Genomic DNA, 20,059 nt, shown 5'->3' with positions numbered 1-20,059 from the left:
GTTAATATGTCTAGACAGTTTTCCAAGTTCTAAAAAAAACAGGCTTACCATCTGTGCGGCAGCAGCTGCTGCAGCGGTTGCGTCATGCGTCTGTGGTTGCTGCTGCTGCTGCTGTTGCTGTTGTTGAGAGACGGTCATGAGGGGTGTGTACGTCATCTTGTCTTCGGAGCCCTCGAACTCCCCGTCGAGCGTGGTGTCTGGCTCCTCGGTCTTGCCAGCCGCCACTGTAGGCCCGTCGAAAGAGCTCATCATACCCTGGTCCAGGCCGAACGCGTCACTGGTCAGCTCCTCCTGCACATGCCAAAAGTGGAACACATCGTACATAACGATTTTTATGCTGACGGTTATGATGACGATGATAATGATTTCAATAGGCATCCCTTTCGAAACGTGCCGGCGACGGATAGTCACCTAGTCTGGTCGAGCAAATCAGGTTTTACTGCATCCAGCATTTTGCCTATCTCATTTCTATTTTACGCGCAAGCGTAACTTCCCAGGTCTTCAAATCGGCTGTGTTTGTATGAGGCCGCGAAGCATCCTATGTGGCACAAAGTTGCTCGTACTCTGTCTTACATTCTTTACAAAGCTAATCCTCGGAATTCTGAGTGACAGCCCACAAAGAAATGTCCTGAAACAAAACACCGACAGTGCTTGCCTTTTATGTTAAATCTTCTCAGACTGAAATATTAGAAGTGCGAAACAATAACGGAGACCTGAAAGTGATATAATATTATCGGTGAGGCTGCGCACTAGCACTACCTCCGGGATGGGCCCAAGCAAGAGGCCGCGTTTTCACCAGAAAGCTCGCCTTCGTGCGTAGCGCTCGATGCCAGCATTTCCCGGTAAATATCAGGGTTACATAAGCTGCACTGACCAGGCAGCGTGAGAAGCAGTCAGTTATTTTTTAATGACATCGCGATCCACTCTTAAAGGCGAAGCTTGAGCGTCCTCCAAGATTTAGAACGATAGCTCTGCTACTCAAGGTACAAACCCAGAAAACGCCTGGTTGCGTAAATCTGACCTTCAAGTTCAGCCAAAGTACAATTGGGCTTCGAGCATGCTCACCAGGGATCAGGATCTAGCGCCATCCGATGTAAAACGCAAAACGTTCCCAGCTGAATGCAAGTGCCGAAATTTGGCTCACGCGTTAACGGCAACATTATATACAACGCATCGAAATTTGTGCTGAGACTATCACGGTGGCATCATTATTCTCACTGAGATGCTGTTTTGATGGCCCAAGCATCAGGTTCACGTGATCCCGCTTCGATCAGGCAGTCAGGAAGGTAAATACGGTTTATTAATATCGCTTCCAAAAGAGCTTTAGCGCCACCTTTATGTGAATGCCACATTTCGCTTACACAAAAATATCGAGCAGCAAAACACGCGGTGGATGCAATTAACATACGAGGAGTTCATATAAAAAAAAAGCAATACACCCCACGCCCTGTTGGAATCGCTGTTATGTGAAACATTTTGCAGGAGGCTAGCTATCCAGCATTGTTTGGGCTTTCGCAAATCGCTACTAAGGACATGAACGTGTTTGTAAAAATGGAGCAGTTGGTGTGCGTGATGCGAGCGTACGCGTCTGCGACGACAGCAGCAAGACGAGGACGACGGCGAAGATACTCGTACGATGACACTCTTGCGATGGTCACGGCGTGTTTTATGCTCCGCCCATTCGACGCGAGTTCACGACATGCCGATTTCTGGCTTGTGCGCAGTTGTAGGCACTGGCCGAGCGTAAGCGAGAAACACGGGAATTGTCACGTCACCTGCGACGAAATGTTTACAGAATCGTATTTACTTATGTCTGTCGTGTCATGTCTGTCATATCATGTTAAAACGACGTCGGAATTTGTGCTCCGTCGAAGACAGCCTGTTCGACATACGTTGATCGTGAAGGTGGTACAATGGTGCACAGCCGCTGTCGTGTTAGCTGCAATGGGGAAAGGACTGGGGAACATTGGTTGATTCCGAAGGCTGGGCGGCAGGTCGACGCAGTGTCTCGAAGCGCTAGATGCCCCGAGTGAAGAATGCCAGAAACTAGTATGTGGCGCACGTGCCAAACTGGTCTCAAAGAGCTAGCTGGCTTCGGCAAGAGGCGAGTATGCGTGTGTCGAAAACCTTCCGTAGATGAAAATATTTTAGAAAGAACGCGAGAGCTCAAGTTCGGCTAGAGGGTGTATTATTCGCCGTATTTCTATGGAAGTGCTTACTTGAGAAATTGTAAATATGACAATAAAGAAAAACTATTTGCAGTTTCCCCCGAAGGACGAAGCATCGATTGCGATAACAAATTAATATACAGCTATACGAAGTAAGGATAGTTGTTTTATCGGCCGTATAAGTAACTTGTAAACATTCGCTTACTAACTAAAAAGAAGTACGGTGTCACGCGCGCTCAAATAAACCTGAACACATCTCCCCTGATGACCGTGGAAACTCACTGTCGAAACAATGGAATGAGGAAGCGCGGAAGCAGCAGCGAGCGAACTGACCTTCGTGCTGCCTCTTGCTTGAACGCGAACTAAGTGGCGAAAACAGAGTGCGAACGAAACTATTAGCCCTCTGTGTACCTAGACTGTAATCCTCACAGATCGCTCTCACACCATACAAGCCAAACTTCGCAAGCAGTCGATGTCGTAAATGTTTTGTTTCAATGCATTTCTACTCATTTTCGCTTTTGCGTGCTTCGCGTGGTAAGCATTATTTAGGAGTGATTTCTTCGCGGTAGTCACTGTTATTTTTTTTACTTTTCCTTCCTTTCTTTTTTTTTTTTTTTGAGCGTGAGGCTGGCCCTACGACGATGAGCGCGTTCATGAGCCAACTCTCGCTGACGCTCGCGGTAGGCAGTTTGTTCCTCACGAGTACGCACTACTGGTGGTCTTCCCATAGTTGTAGCTGGGATGGATTGTGCGAAGCCACTAATCTAAAGCCCCGTATATTGGGCGCAAGGCCCACCACTGGATATCTGGGTGCTGCAATCGATTTGACAATTGGTTGGATTGGTTTGACGATTGACGCCTTTGTGTTTCTTAATGAGATTACACACACGCTCACCAGCGATGGAGATAACGACGTCAGTGACGGTACGGCCGCAGTTCGCTGATGTCGCTTGCGTTCGATGTCTCGAGTTTTCTCGGTGGCGTCGTTAGCAGCATCCGCCTGGCATTGCCGCTTGCGATTCTTCAAAACTAAGTACCTTCAAAATTAAACCTGCCCGTCGCGTGAGACAATGAATGGCTCATACCGGCCTAAGCAATGCCCCCGTAAACGCAGCCTCCCCATTACGATGACCAAACAGAAGTGAAATTCTGCGCTGGAATGAAGAGCAGCAACGGAGCGAGCTGTGGAAGAACACTGCGACGACGACGAACGCGGGAACAGTGGCACGGGCGCGGTAGCGCCGAGTGGCACCAACTAGCCTAGCCAGCTGTGGAAGACGATGACGACGCTCGAGCCATTGCTGATGATGATAGTTTTAGTGAACTCTGACAACGACAGCACCGGGTCCGCATAAAGAGCTTCGCTGTAGAAGAGCGTTACGTAGTAGAGTATTTGGCTGCTGTGCTGGAAGCTAGAGGTTTGATTCCACCGTCGGCCGCGCATTTCTTTTCATTAGGAGGCCCGAAATGAAGAAAGTTAGGAGCTCACCTACCTATTTGCCGTAAAAGTGACTCAGATAAAACAAATAGTGATTTCCAATAAAAAAACACCAACCAAGCTTAAATAGCAAGCCGACAGGTTGGTTCTTAAAGGGACACTCAAGTGAAAAATGATTTCTTCTGCATCTGTAAATTACCGTTCTACAACACCAAAAACACCACTCTTAGAACGATAAGACGTTTGGTAAGCCAGAAAAAGCGCAAGAACGGAATACGGGTGGCGAAGCCTACTTAAGTTCCCGCACCTGGGGGCTGTGACGTCTTGGATTTCGATGTCATCTTCTAGGGCCTACTAATTATATATAGCGGTACAGATTGACGACATTGTGTTCTAAAGGAACCAAATACTAAACATGGCAACTTTCTGGAACCTTTATTCAGCCAACGCGGCCCAAATGCGAAAACATGCTTTGGAATCCCTGACGTCATGCTGATGTACCGGTGCTGGGGTTTCGGCACGAAATTGAAATACTGATACTTGGACCTTCATTTTCTACTCTAATAATCAAACTATCTTTTTTTTAAATGACTGCCTGCAGGGTTCTCAAACAATGCTTCATTAGTATACACTTATTTATTGTTTCGCTTTAGTGTCCCTTTAAACCAAGATTTGCTCTATGCAGAATTGAGCTGTTTGTTGACTCCAGCAGAATGACTGTCGTCTCGTAAGGAGGAAGACGAGGATATCGCAGTGGAGCGAGGCACAGGACTGTGTGCAAAAGAAAAGTGACCGACTAGGCTGATTGTTGTTCTACTTAAAAAAAGCCTGCGTCCGTCCCTACGACGTAGCTTTCTCCATTTTAACCATGGACTTTCACTTTTTAGCCATTTCGACGCAGAAATCGGGCTATGCTGATATTGTAACAGGCTATAGGATTACTTCACGCAACCCATTCTGTGGAAGTGAATTTATTCACCGCGTGAATTGATGTCAGCACGCACATTGTTAGCAGGGGTAACATTCTCAAGATAAAAGCAGCAGAAACGATAATCCCAAGATATATGTGCGGTCTGCCAGGGAATCAGTTTCGAGCAACTACATCCTGGAAATGTCAGTTCGAGGACATATGAGCAGGAGTTGCGGTTTATTGCAGTTCAGGAATTGTAACAGCATCTAAAGCAGACCATTCTCACACTTTATAAGAAAGAAGGTAGTGTCCACCGTAACAACAACGTCGGTACAAAAAAGAGTGCAACGGCAATACCAAGGAAGGTGTGAACACAAGAACTAGAGGAATGAAGTGGATGGCGGTTGGGTTAAAGTTGAAGGCTTGAGAGAGCAAGTGACCGAACATAAAATGAAGTACTGGCGACAAAGAAATAAGAATTGTATGAAGATAAAATATTTATATACAACTGAGAAATGGGCTATGGTGAAACCATTGTTCTAAATAATATGGCCGTCTTGTAGAGATGTACTCAGTTCATCGAATCGATTCTTGCAATGGAATTGAAAGCATTAGAACGAGTCCGAATTCTTTTAGAGCAGTCCACTATAACCCAAAGCATCAATCAATCACTTTATTAATGAATTATCAATCAATCCATCAATCAATCAATCAATCAATCAATCAATCAATCAATCAATCAATCAATCAATCAATCAATCAATCAATCAATCAATCAATCAATCAATCACGCTAAAATAAGGAGAACTTTCCCTACCTTCGAGACGACTCTAGGGTTTCCGGTTGGCTCTTCACCAGGCAATCGTCCGTCTAGTGTACGGCCCCAAGCACTGAGAAGAAAAAAGCAAACGTCAAGAAACAGCAAGAAATGCCCTATGTAAACCTAGGAAAGAATATGGCATGAGGAAACACTCTTTTCAGCGATGCAGAACCTAAGGCCTCCACCTTTACGCACTACATATTAATTTGAGTCGTAGACGCTCTTACAGCACTCTAATAGTTCACGAAGCTATCAAAGGCAGCCAAGTAAATCCCACCGTAATTATTTAACAAAAAAAACGGTTTGCATAATAACGATATAGCCAGCGAATAATATCCTGACAGTGCTACTTACTTACGCGTGAATGACAGAACTGACAAACGTTCTTCGTTCGTAGAATAGTTAACTTATTATGAATTGAAATTTCGCGTTCAGTCTATGGGTGTCTGATATGTACAGATGTCAAAGGAGTAGTTATCGCACGGTTTCAGCAAGCAAGCCATTGATGTGTTTATGAACATGTGGTATCCTAATTAGCAACGTAAAATTGGTAAACGTTAAACGCGAGAGAACACGTAGTTCAAGAACAAAGACCAATGTACACCATTGCGTCTTCTGGGGAGAACATAAATGAGATGTGCGAGCCGCTTTCTAAAACTATATTTAGTTTTTCCTTAGGACGGTAGTTTTGAAAGCGACCGGCACCAAAACAAAGTGGCGAAACACAACATCGTAGTTATGTCATGCAAAAAGAAACAAGAAAAGAAAGTTGATAGACGGAAAAGAGGTTGAAGTACCTTGGATTTCGCACAATAGTGCTATATATTATTAAATCTGAAGGTAGAAATACCGCATCGACTTTTGTAGCAGCCCAGCTAGAATATCAACCCATAATGTGGAGTCGCCAGTGAAGGGCCTTTGAGGGACCCGCCGTAGTAGTGTAGTGGCTATGGCGTAGGGCTGCTAAGCCAAAAGGTGCGGGGTCATATCACAGCCGCGGCTGCTGTGTTTCAGCACGATGCGAAAGCTGTTAGTGTAACGTGCATTTGGTTTATGTTCCAGGTGGTCTAAATTATTCTGGAGTTCCTCTCCTACCGCGTGCTTAATAATCAAATTGTGGTTTTGGCCCGTAATGTCCAAGAATCTAACTACATTTTTTGAGACGCGTTTTTTGCATTGACCTAGAAAGTACAGAAGGTTTATACTGGTAGCAAAAGCAAGAAAGATACGTTCCAAGCATGGTCATTATTATTAAATCTGCGCATTTTCAGATTAGCATCTGTACAGCAAAACACTTGGTACTGAGTAAAGTGTACAAATTTTAATAGCATCAGAACTATCAACTGTCATCACATCTAACAAAAATTAGGCTAGACATTCTAACCATTGCTAAAATTTATTGTAAATAATGCGGTGGTTGTGTATAATCGTCACAATGGTCGCATCTGTAAACGCTAGCGTGTTTAGAGAATTGTAAAGCTCTGTCGAGCTGTAGAAAGATAGTTGTGTATAATCGTCACAATGTTCGCATCTGTAAACGCTAGCATGTTTAGAGAATTGTAAAGCTCTGTCGAGCTGTAGAAAGATACTCCCGATTTGCAAGAAGCTTAGCTATTGGCCCTTGAAACGTTTCGCGTGTAACAGAAAAATAAAACTGTCGCTTCTTTATGTGAGTACTCACAGCGTCTGAGCAATGGAGCCAGAGGTTGGTATGGCAGCCGCCGTCGCCTGATCCGAATCCAAAGGTACCAATGTGTACTGGGTTCCGGCTTTCAAGTTGACCATAGAACTGGCGTCCACCTCGATGTAAAACTGCGGTTTCTCGCTTACTGCGCTTGGATTTGAAGAACTTGCGCTGTTGCAACTGCTCCCTGTGTTTGGACTGTTCGTTCTGCGCCATGGAAAAGAAAACAAAAATTGTAGGCTCGCTCTCTTCTACAGCTTAGCTGTAGAATATCTCGAGATTATTCAGGAGCACTGTTAATGTGCAAGCATTCTACAGTTGTCTTAGAGCGAAGCTTTCTACGTCTCGCTGATTCGTCCATGAGCGCCGAAAACGCACTGCAGAAAAGCCAACTTACGCATCTGCGCAGAACACTACAGTTACATTTGCAGTACCGCGCCAGCGTCGACTGGCCTGCCGTTCAGTGCCTGATAACGGCACGAACTGACGAGCTCAGCAAGAGTAGCACATGCGCACGAAGTTCACTGGAAGCTCAAGATGCGTCTGCTAGGCATGACACCACCCCTGTCGCGATAAGCTGAGCTTCCCTGCTTATTGGAGTCAGCAAGTGCGCGTGAATACGGGCTCGTCTTAGGACCTAGAAAGATGGTTGAACGCTACGCTGCCCAGACGATGCATATATCTGCATTGCATTACGCGCGTCACGCAATGTACTCCCGGCCGTCACCATGGGTAGGCCGTCGGTGCAGCACACCGCAGCAGAAGAGGCTGCCGTATGCAAGTGTGGAGTCGTCCGTGAAAGTGTGAGTGTGTGCGTGTAATCAATGGCTACATGGTCTAAAATAAAGGCTATGCAACGTAACGAAATAGGCCTTCATTCAACTTCAATGTTCAAAAGCTACAATGCTAGACAAGCAATCAAATCATATATGCATACCATTGGGTCACTCAGCATTTCTTGGGCTCGTTGCATGGTCGTTGACTTTGACTTTGATTCAGTTTGCATAGGGAGAAAACTTCGCGTTCTAGCGTCTTTCTTTAAGGACGGAGCTTTGCTTTTTTGAAATGCTCGTACGCGTCACATTATGTAATTTCACTTCAGCAGTGATTTAAGTAACATAGTCTGTAAACAACGTGGCAGTGGAGTGGGATTTATGCAGCACGTTGCCATTGCGTTGGTGAGCATTTCATACTGTACTCCAGATTCTGAAGAGAAGAGGAAAAGGCCGCGTGTATTTTCATGAACGTGCTACCACTGGAGTGATGTTGTCTTTAGTTTTCACGTTTGTTCCTAGCTATTATAGAAGGCAGCATAAGTGCTGGCAGGCGCGCAATGCAAGTAAACGGTAACATAAGTGTGTTAGGGTCGTTGAGTAGGAAATTACCAGAAGCACAGCTAGCTCGAGCGAGAAGGACCATGAGTTAGTGAGAGGAGCGCAGTGTACATTGGCCGTGGAGCAGGAAATTCTGAAAACCCTAAGAGGCGAGTCAATAGTGAGACGCAGGCTCAGATGACACAAAGAGGGGAGATATCAAGCGTGTTAAGGAAGAGTGAGGTGTGACAAGGCTAATGACATATGGAGGACCTAGAAAGGACGGAAAGCGAGACCCAGAGCATGGCGATTGACCGCAAGAACCATTGAGCGCACAATTATGGATGTTTTTGTGCTGCGACTTCAGACTTGTAAGCACAGCATGAGGCTGCAGATTATCTGAACTTCTGCCCAAGCAACGGCGAAGCGAATACGACAAAAGAAAATGACATCTTGTTTTGTTTTGCATCATTGATTAATTTTCTCATAAGCACCACAATGCTGAGGCGTCGACATCGAAAAAAATAAATTTAAATAAAAGTAAAAGCGATATAATAACGCATTTCACTTCTTGCATATCACAAATCTTGCAATCTTCTCGTGATAACAGTTTTGTAACTGGTTAAAAAGAATATCTGTACGTTCTTCAGACAAAAACTCTGGCAGGGCTCTGACAACCCTGATCATGAATGTCAAACATATAGCGTGCGAAAGAAGCGTCTTGCGTTGCTGAGCGATATGTCGCGCGTTCGATTCGCGGTAGCGGCGGCTGCCTTTCGATGGAGGCGGGATGCAAAAGACGCTCGTGTACTGTGCTTTGGGTGCGCGTTAAAGAACACCCGGTGGCCAAAATTATTCCGGTGCCCGCCGCAATGGCGTCGCTAATAAGCAGCTGTGCACTTTTCGGACGTTAAGCCCCACAATTGAACATGACATCGTTAATTAATTCTTGCTTTAAGACACAGTTGCTTCACAAATGCGTGGACACGAGCGTGCGTATAGTGAGAGGACGGTAATTACCTCTCTGACGCCACTGGTGACGAGCCTAGGGTGTCCACAGGCTCCGGATAGGAGCTCTGCCGCTCGTCGGTCTCTGAGGCCGGGTTGCTGGTCAGTACAGTCGCTTCCGGGTCCTGCTCGGCCTTGTCGCACATCGCACTCGACTGACACCCTGCGCCCCGCCAGATACGGGCACAGCGCGCGAAGGCACAGGTCGGTGAGGTAGCCTTCGAGCTAGACTCCCTATACTATTCGTCCCTGTCACGTCCACGCGTTGACGGCAGCGGTAACTTACGGTCAGGTCAGATGTTCAGTAATCTGGTATAAAGCGTTGATGGCGAGTTGACTGTACGTTAAACCTCGATGGTTCCGAAGAAAGGGGTTGAGTGAGTACACATCAACTGCGACGAAATCAAAGGGCGACGCTCTTGGACGAGCCACCTAAGTCACAAGTAATGCGGTGATCCACAAGTTTGCACCCTTTCGGAAAAAAACCTGCAGCTAAACAGGAGTACTGCATGGCTAAGCGCAGTTGGGTCATAAGCAATACAGAAATTAAACACGAATCGAAAAAAGCACGTAGCTCAACAAGTTGAACCAGATCATGTTGAGTATCGTCCGACAGCCATCAACTATTCCTTTCCAGCTTCCAGTTTCCAGCTCAATGTAAAGTAAAATCAGTTATACCGGATCTGGAGACGGATAACTCTTAACATAGAAGCAAGAAGCTTGTAAACAAAGTCCTCTTTTTCGAATGGACTGTGGCAGCTCTATAAAACAATAGTGGGTCGCTTGAAAGTTTATCTGATCAATTGCAAACGGCATACCAACAGCAATAACCTTTTGACATTCGTAGGCACTAGTGACAAACCACTAACATCAACCACTAACAAACCATCGCGGTCACAGCATTCGTAAAGAAAAATGGTACTTAACTAAGTAAGATGCACTTGTAGATAAGCGTCTTACGTTCAGGTAAGCAGGACACACAGCCCCTAGCGAAACTGTCTGGCGGGGCATGGTGACATAATTTAAAAATATGCTTTATATGTATGTCGTACAAGGGTAGAAATAAATAAATAAATAAATAAATAAATAAATAAATTAATTAATAAATAAATAGTAAGAATAGTAGTTTATCACGTTTTCAAACAAAATCCTTCAATTAGCTTCTGAAGTAAACCAAGTGATAAGGTGAATGGAATGAAGTACGAAAGAAAACCAGATTGGCCTACCACGTCAAGAAAATGGAACGGGGCTAGTCTTAATTCGTTCCTGAATTTTTAATAATAGCCGAGCCATGAAAGTCGCGGATAGTCTGTAGCTAATGGAGAGTCCAGCCCTATTTTTCGGCTGTAAAACGTTTATTCTTACCATAAGATATAAATCAGGGGGAAAAGCAAGAGCTATCAGTGTTCATAAAAGTTCTTATGCTAGGATTGTTCTTATAAGTAGGTAACAGCTGATCGTCAAGTTGGATAGCGTCTCGAAACAAAAAGCTGTGTAAACTCAACACCAGGTCAACAAAAAAAATGCAGGGAAAAGAAAACAAGACCAGAATATTTCACAAAATTATTTTCATGAATTCTTGTTAAGGCTCAGCCACATGAAAGGAGAGGTAACGGCCGGAATTGTTTAGTTATTTAGATAAAGATCGAATTATCTAAAGTCCTCACCAGCTGAGCAGGGCTTAGGTGACAGCTGATGTGCTGGCCAGATTACAAGGCACAACGCGTGGACGAGGCCTCGTAAACAAACAAAAGCGAAAGGACATTAAAATAGAAGTGTAAAGTTGTCAGCGTCGTATCTGGGATGGAAGAAAGAAAAACCTAATAGGAATATACTACGAGAGAGACCGTTGGCACAAAATGCAACACACCCTAACACTAACAGTGTCGAGACAAGATCTTAGAAAGTCATAAAATTTGCGCTGTCAAAAATAAACACAATTTTGTTTACAGCAACGACGCAGAAAACTAGCCATGAGAAGCAAAAACCTTGAACAGAATTTACAAGACCACCGACAGAAGTGCCTCAGCCCTGGTACTGCCTGCTACTAGTTAGCTGCTAGCCCTACTAACCAAAGCTATATGGCTTATGAAGAAAAAAATCTATTGAAAAGAAAAATAACCTGATACTTTATTAAATCAAAGAGGCAGTGCTGCGAACATGGGACAGGTGCCTGGACCAGCTGCACGCAGATTTTCAAAAAGACTGGGCATCGTCAACCAGTCTCAGCCATCGACCACGAACTAATGTCCGAAGAAACAGGGCGAAAAAACACGGATATGCGCTTAAAACAACGCGAGCAGATTCGGCCACCGCTAAAAGCAAATCGCAGTACTACATGGTAAGTCGAACTGACTCACTCAATTCACCTGTTCGCTGCAAGAAACGCGGAAGAAGGGACCCAACCCGCCGTTAACCCTTCTGCAGAAACGCGCCAGGTGTAGGCATCGTAAAAGCGCGTCGTAGAAAAAAAAAGGATACCTCGAAAAAAAAAATTGCTGGCTATTCATATCAGGAACTGCAAATAAAGTTCAAACCGCAGGGTAAGTTCAATAAAGAGAAGAGGGACCGCAAATCTACACACTGAACAACGACTGCCCGAATGCGGGTCATATCACAGTCTGAGAATTTGGAACGCCGCACATGGAGTGGCGCGGCACGGCGAGGCCCGCGCGAGAAAAAAAGAATGTCAACGTCGAACGCATGTCGCGTGGTGCTTGCAGGCGGACGCCGCCTCGAAGAAAGCGGTTAAAGTCACGCATGTGAAGTCACGTACCTGTGCTCTCTCGGCTCGTTCGGCAGGCAGCTGCTGCGGCGGCACACAGGCGTTCGCGTAGTCCGTGCTCGCCCGTGCAGGCCTCACGAGAAACGATGCATTCCTTTCCTCTTCTTCTCACACCTTAGCTGGTCCTCGTGGCGTGGCGTTTCTCTTCTTCGTCACTTCGTTTTATACCGGGACGCTTTTCTTTATTTTTTTCCAGGCTTGATGGCAATTACGATGGCCTCTAATGTATCATTACGCCCGGTTTTTATTTTGAGCCGGCAGGAATGGAAGTAACTTTAATTTTATGAAAGCGCAACTAGGGTTGTTGAGGGTGAATAGTATTGGAAATGAAATAGCCATGCACTTTTTCTCATTAAGCGAATCAACTGCTTCCAAAAAGTGATTGTATCTGCTTATGATCTTGGAAAGACAATGAATAAACGCGTTTTTTATCGACAACAGGAAAATAATTATGGCCTGAAGAAAGTAGATATAATAGAAAAAAAGATGTACACGATATTCCGATAAAACGCCATAATTTACTCATTTTTGATACGTACGAAGGGCAAAAACCGAAAGTGTAGTTGTCCATCTCACGCGTCATCTGTTGACTGCGTTAACAGGCAATGCCGAGAGGGTGAACTCACAGCACTCCACGTTAAAGTAAATAGTGTGGAACCGTATAGCTTCGTCCAAAGGCAGTGAAAGTCTATAGTGAGGCAATGTTAGCTTTCAATGAGTACACTTCTATATTGATTGTAGTTTATTTTTTCGTTTTTCATGTTTATCTTTTGCGACTGACGCAAACGCGGTCATTGTTGCGAACTTGCGAAAAGCGAGTCGCCGAACTTGGGACGAATACGCAAAGCTTTTGTTCGCTAGTACAGTTTGCATTCGCAGGCCGCCGCATTTGCTAATAATAGGTCTCCCATAACGATCAGCTGGCATCTGCTTTTACAAACGGTTGTAGCCTAAGAGCTTTCTACTGCTGTTAGCATTCCTAAGATATACTTGGCGCACTTACCGGTAATCTGTCTATGTGCGTGTCTGTCTCTAACCGTGTTTCCGGCCCCAGAGAACCAACTTGTCTGCTGGCTTGGGCCGTCAGGCACGTACTCGTGGTCGCGATGCCATCGTGGTCGTTTCAACGTCGTCATTCCAGCTTCGTCTTCCGATTCTCGTCGTGCCGTTGTGCACACGCCGTCATCGTCATGGAGTCGTCGTTACGCCATCTCACGCCATTGTCGTCATTTAGTTGGCATCACACACTCGTCGTTGCCCCTTTGTCCTCGTGCCGTCGTCGTCGCGCAGCCTTCATTATAGCGTCGTCATTATTTCAGAATCGTCATTGCACCATCGCCATGCAGTTGTCGTGATGCCGGCCTGGTCCTGTCATTTTGTCAGGTTTGTCATCCGATTATCTTCGTGCCGGCGTCGTCAAGCCGTCTTTGTCAGCATCATCGCTAATTGTATTAACGTCGGCAGTTGTCGCGAGGTGGGTTCCACCCGAATTTTCTTGTTAAAGTGGGTCGTCACCCGGATCGCTATCACGGACGACTACAAGTATTTGATCCATGACGTAGATAACAGAAGCTAATATCTATATAGTGATACCATGCAAGCCTTTTACGTAGGGCTGTGAGGACAGCTATGTCTGCGATCAACCCGACGTGGTGGAGGCGAATGATAAGGTGATTTGGGCGTCTCCTACGCGTTGCGAGAGTGAGAAGTGATGACCGTGTCTTTCGTATTGAAGGAAAATGGACCATATTAGGAAAGAGATTTAGGCCAGCCGCCAAAACGCCATGTTCCTCAGGCACTATGAAAGAGCAATGGCGCAAACCAAGAGAAAAAGCGAGACGGCGAGGCGCACAAGCGATACACGCACATCTCGCCTCCTCTGTGCTTGTCTTGGGTGGAACAACGGCTCTTTCGTAATGCATCAACACACCCAGTGTGCTCTGGTCGGCTATGCGGCATCAAACGATGTCCTCAATCATAATGGTTATCTTTGTTTTGTATGCGCTTCTCCTTCCTGTCCTTGTCTTAGTTTTGTCGTTGTTTGATAACTGCACGGACAAATGGACGGGTAGGCTACATTATAGCCAGTCATCACAAGACGCTGTTAAGAAACTGAGACTATTCTTCTTCCGATGTAACACGCTCACACGTACCGACAATGAATGAAAATGTTGTCTATAGAAAAAAAATTGTTGCGGAAGCCATCCAAGATCACTGTCAGGGACAAAGACAGAGAGAAATGGTGTGGGAAAGGCAGGGAGGTTAGCCGGAAGAGTTTCTGGTTTGCTACCTTGCACTGGAGGAAGAGCAAAGTATGCGAATAGCTTATACGAACCGGAGAAAGTAAACGGAAAGGCTATAGCTATACATTCTAACACTACTCCTTACGTCGATAACAGTTTTTCATGAAGGCCTTACAAATTATAATTGACCTGTGTTGTACACAGCGTGATAGCGTGACCATGACGACGATGACAGGGTGACGACGACTGAACAATGCCGCCGGATATAACGAAGGCACAACGACAACGTAATCGCGACAGCGTGACGAAGACAGTACGAATACAGTACGAAGACTGCAGTCTGACAACAATGGAATGACGGCAACGTTATGACGATGGCATGATAGCGGCTGCGCATCTGCGCTTTCTTCGCCACTCGTTTAATCAACGGAGGCCAGGCACTCCTGCGACCGTTCGCTTTAATATTATGCAAATCCCACGCTCTGCGGGACTAGGTCAAAGCGAAGCCCTTGTTGTCGAGATGCACGAAACGGTGCATCTCAACAAGAGAGTCACAGCGGACTTCGACGATGAACGCGCCCCGCTCCGCAGCCTTCAGACCAAGCGCAGGAGAAACCACCGACCGCAGCATCTAAACCTTGAAATGTCTCACAGCTCACCAGCGCCTCTGAGGAACGGTACCTTGCGGAGATAATCAGTGCTGCACTGAAGAACGTCGTAAACGAGGCTCTGGCATGAGCGTCTTTTCGCCATACCCACCAAACCTGAAAATAGTCTCTCTCTCTCTCTCTATCTCTCTCTCTCTCTCTCTCTATCTCTCTCTCTCTCTCTCTCTCTCTCTCTCTCTCTCTATCGTATGCGCCAAAGGACGTTAAATGGCGTTCGGAAAAGAACGAGCCCCACAACTTGGTTGCGATAGTTGTTAGAGGCGGATGTCCTACTGTCACAAATCAACATAGACGTCTGCCGAGCTATTAAATATGGACCTCGCTTTATTTACAACTTTTGGCCGCGTCGCTATCTCGACTGGGAAGCCAAGAAAGTTCGAGTGAACTGAAATGCTCTCTTTAATTAGACAGCTAGATACATTCAATACGTAGTAGGCAGACCGGGTTACAGAAGTTGGAGTTAATCGAAAATTTTAATTGTCTGAGAAGGGTTTATTGCTTGTCGACTGTACAGCAGTCAAACTGAAACTGAGTGTGGGACTAGCTCGAAGCAAAAGCTTTTGCTACTAAGCTTGTATTGTGACCGGAATCTTTCGAACACAAAGCTGAGACACGTTAACGAGAGGCGCGCAAATTCGAATACAACCACAGTAGACGAAGAACAACCTCAACCGAACGCTTCTGCAACTTAGGGTAAAGCGTCGTTAGGCAGAAGTGTATGCGTCCGGGAATTCCGGCAGCCGAATTAGTGCTGACCATCTAGTAACGAAGGCACGATGGCACGAAAAACAGCTCTCTCGTCGACATTGATCTGAGTTGTGTGAGAAATCCGGATCTGGAGTCGGAAAAAGAGTCTTTTGGATTACAACATTTGAAACCCTTTGGAGTACAACGTGCAGTTGAGTGCAACGCGCCTGACCCGGCTGCGTCAGTTCGGCACACGATGCAGAGTAAGCCACACGAGTATGCAGAACAAGGCGCTGGAACCCTTTTCCCTAAGTATAATCATGTGTCATCCGTACAATGTCCAGACATTGACGCACCTGATCCAAGTGCGCAATGAGACATATCGAGCGCCTTCAGCATGACTGAACTAAAAGAGCCAATTGAAACGTCAAAGACATGAACGACACCTAGTCCCGATGGTATTCCCTATCAAGTTTTCAACGACATGGAAGGAGTATATGTTAACGTACTTCATCAGGTTGTTAACAAAGTATAGGGAAACTGGTAACGTCCCACCACATTGAAAGCATTCAGTTGTTCCTCATCCGATAGCACGAAATACCCCAAGCAAGCTGCAGGCCTCGCGGCCAATTTCACTGACAACTGTCTACAACTTCGTTCAAACGATGCTGGCTGCATGTATCTCTTGGTGGCTTGAATGGCACGAAAAATATCATGCTGCTACCCTACTAGACGGCGGGAAGACGTTGTTTATTAGCCCTGCGTATGATTTTGTCAGAGGCCACAAGCGTTGCATATATACAAAAGCCAGCCCTTTGGTAAGGCAACTTCAAGTCATCAACGACGCTTTCTGGGGCTACATTTCCACTGCCTACACAAAAGACACCTGGATGTTTTCACTGACTCCTTAGCGGGTGTTCAAGAACTCGGGAAGGTTCAAAAGGCGACAGAAATATGTGAGACGATACACAACCTGAATCGGCAGTGTAATTTGACGTGCGTCAAATTACACTGGAGTGGTGAAATCAAGTTAAGGTCGTTCAAGGTAGCCGTCAAGGTACCATGCTGCCACACAGCCCTCCTACTCAAGGTTTTCCGTCAACCCCTCCCCTGACTCCGCGACCGTAAAAATTGCCTCTGGCGGGACACACACGTGTTTGCTTCCTCCATCATCACCTAACTAGGGCGGAGGAAGTTGTGCTTAGGAGGCTTCGGGCTGGGCGGGGCCTTACACTTGCTGTCAGATTTGTATGTAATCTGCCGTACTTTCTATTGCGTGCCACATGTCCATGATACATCCCTTTTCAGTGTTGGAAGTAGACGCCTACCACCTATATGCATTTAGACCTTGTTCCGGCTTGCAAGCGGAACGCTGCCTTCTCGTACTAGAGAGAGAGAGAGAGATAAAATAATGCAGAGAAAGGCAGGGAGGTTAACCAGAGGTAGTTCCGGTTGGCTACCCTGCGCAGGGGGAAGGGCTAAGAGGGATAAAAAGAGAAACAGAGTGGAAGGGGGAGATAGAAGGAAAGGGAGACAAGCACGAACAAAGCGCTTACACTACAGAGCGGTAGGGGGCGGTATTCTTAGTCTGTCGTAAAGCCCGTAGACCGCAAGAACCTTAATAGCGCGAGTAAGGCCTTCAACGCGGATGTTCTTTCGGAGCATTGGCCTAAAGCTTTTAGTTCTCAAAGTGGACGATTGTCCAACTGGTCCAGTACTCTGCACATCACTTGTCTCTCAGCATTGTATCGCGGGCAGACACAGATAATGTGTGCGAGCGTCTCTTCGATGTTACATGTGTGGCACATGGGGCGGTTGGCCATTCCTATGAGGAAAGCGTAGGCGTTTGTAAAGGCAACGCTTAGCCACAGACGTTAGAGCATGGTCTGAATGTCGTTTATCAACACGCGAATGACTTTCATTAGAGATGTTATTATGGCGATTACTTGCTTGTCTTGACCTCGCACGTGACATGTGCCCTCATTGGTTCGTCGGTAGTCCACCATCGACCTTTGTTGGGCTGGAGGACTTAATATCGGAAGTGCAGGCCAGTCGTTTGCAGTAGAGGTATCCACTGCGTCATCAGACACCGTGTTGTTAGTGTGGGTGAGCGCCTTGGGAGCACCAGCCTCAGGAAGTATCGGCTGTCTTGCGACGGTATCAGTATTTCTAGTAGACGAGGATCGTCTACGGTGAGGGCGGACACTACCACGTCGTACTTTGGCGGCGGCCTCTCTGTGAGTTGAGTTGTCTCTCACCATTGGTTTTAGGACTTTCCGCTCTGTCTTGTGTCTCGGGCAGTCTTTCAATGATGCTTCATGGGGACCGGAGCAGTTGGCACATTTGAAGTGAGTCTCACGGCAAGCATCTGCGCTGTGCTGCTGAGAACATCTTGCGCTCACGGTCAAATTTTTGCATATGCCGCTGACATGCCCGATCTTGGCATGTCAGCGGCATATGCATGATCTTGGCATGTCACACCACTGGCCTTACGGCGTACATATAGTGCCTTAGGGCCCCCAAGCACTGATCTCAATAAAAAAATATTCTATGCGCACATACTTGAAGAACGAAACGTCGCACCATGCTGAAAATTGAGGTTGTTCGGGTTGCACACACATCGTTACAAGCTTCGTGGTTAATTGGGTGTGTTGCGAGAAAATACACCCTTTCGAGGGGTTGTAGACGGGGTGCGGAAGAACTACCGCGCATGCCGCGTAGAAGCTTGGTAAGAGAAAGGTATATACTAGTGAGGCCATTCTGGTGACATCTAACATTTCTAGAGCGAATGAGGCAGCCACAAGATAACTTTACCAAATACGACCATCCTTTGGTCTTAGTTGTCCTAAACGCTTGGTGTAAAAGAACTGATAGGAACTGCTAAAACTGCTGAGCGCACCAAGTTAACAACTTGTATACAAAGTGCGTTCTTTGTGCACATACTGAAAAAAATCTTGTCCTTTTAAAACAGTTAGTCGAGCAATGATACACAGTGAAAGTGCCACGAAAGTTGCGAAAGCGCTCCTTCGAGTAGCGAAATATTAAAACTGTCATTGTAAAGGGAAGTGTGCATTTTTGGAAATGAAAATTTGAACACACGTAGTTGAGGCTCTCTATGCACTGAAGCGTGCTCAGAAAGTCCTTTTTTTATTTCAGACATGATAATTTGAGATCATTTACTGCCGAAGAGGGCGTGATTTAAAAGGATTTGCCACCTCCGCCTCGCGCCGAGTCAGAATCGCATTAGCGACCAACGTCGGCGGCACTTGAAAAGTATGCTTGTTTGGGTTAGTTGGTTAGATACACCAATAGGGGTCACGGCGCTGGAAGACACGAACAAGAGTGAGACGACAGGACGAGTGCTTCTGATGTGGCTCTTGTCGGTGTCTGCCAGCACTATTACCCCCATTGCGACGTTGGAGTTGTTTTTCTTTTTCTTTTTTTAAGCGAGTGGCTCCTCATTTTAGGTACAGTAAACCTGAAAAGACTTTTGCAGTCACAATAACAGGTCAAGTTCTCTCGCCACGTTCTCGTGGTGGGCGAAACAAAAGAAATCGTAGACCATCGGCTCCTGGCACTCGCAGGGTCGGTCGTAGCCAGCCGTCTTACTCCACCTAAACCCCCTTCCCACCGTCCTGACTTAGTCTACGGACAACCTTACTAGGGCGGCACCTTTAGAGTGGATGAAAGATGCCATATTCGGACCGTAATGACACGAAGATTCGATGGCACAACCGACACATTTCTTGCACGGAGAAAAAAAAATATGTGCTATCTCTATTGGCATGAATTTCGAAGCGAGCCCTTGGTACCATCGCCAATTCAAAAAAGAAGGAAGAATACTGCGCATAGAGAGCTGTTCAAAGTTTCAGACAGTTTAAAAGTGCTTTTGCGAAAACCTGTTCAAAATCAAAATATTAACTGACGACGTAGCCCTTTCTTCTTGTGGTCTTCACTATTTCTGTTTGCTTAAGCCATGAAGCTTGTCCGTACACAAGGAACTTTCGGTCATTCAGAACAGTTTGCCATGTTTGTTAATTTTTTTTTGTTTTGAGTTCGTGGAAAAGGCTTCCTGTATTGCCAATGTCATCGGTGCCATAAAACACGGACTACAATTATCGATGCCGTGCTCTAGTTGTAGCATCTCGGCGACTTCAATTTCCATCTGTGGTGCACGGGAGGCAATTGCCTACGTACCAGATCATTTGCCTTGCTAATTGGCGCATTCCAATCGAAGTGGTCTTCACTCCGGCCATTTTGCGAGCGCTCCCTCAACTTCAAGACGACACCATGTGTAACACCAGCCGAGCGTGTTAGTTGTCCTGACTGATTGAA

General features: G+C 46.1%; 1 protein-coding gene across 6 annotated transcripts in view; it reads right to left on the bottom strand.

The window, feature by feature from the left end:
• LOC142579528 (uncharacterized) overlaps positions 1-12,282 on the bottom strand; it is a 34,221-nt gene extending 21,939 nt beyond the window's left edge. For 5 of the 6 annotated variants that reach the window (XM_075689840.1, XM_075689844.1, XM_075689845.1 and 2 more), the window contains exons 1-5: positions 12,118-12,282; positions 9,354-9,504; positions 7,018-7,227; positions 5,334-5,406; positions 49-291 (exon numbers count right to left, since the gene is read on the bottom strand). In XM_075689840.1, coding sequence (XP_075545955.1) covers positions 49-291; positions 5,334-5,406; positions 7,018-7,227; positions 9,354-9,487 — 660 coding nt within the window. In that variant the 5' untranslated portion in view covers positions 9,488-9,504; positions 12,118-12,282. The remainder of the gene's footprint in view (positions 1-48; positions 292-5,333; positions 5,407-7,017; positions 7,228-9,353; positions 9,505-12,117) is intronic. The other variant, XM_075689846.1, reaches the window with a different exon arrangement.
• Between the last annotated feature and the right edge of the window lie 7,777 nt (positions 12,283-20,059).

The sequence above is a fragment of the Dermacentor variabilis genome, chromosome 4 (genome assembly GCF_050947875.1).
Source record: "Dermacentor variabilis isolate Ectoservices chromosome 4, ASM5094787v1, whole genome shotgun sequence".
Taxonomy (NCBI): domain Eukaryota; kingdom Metazoa; phylum Arthropoda; class Arachnida; order Ixodida; family Ixodidae; genus Dermacentor; species Dermacentor variabilis.
Note: the sequence above shows the minus strand (reverse complement) of the source record. Positions and strands in the feature narration are given on the sequence as shown.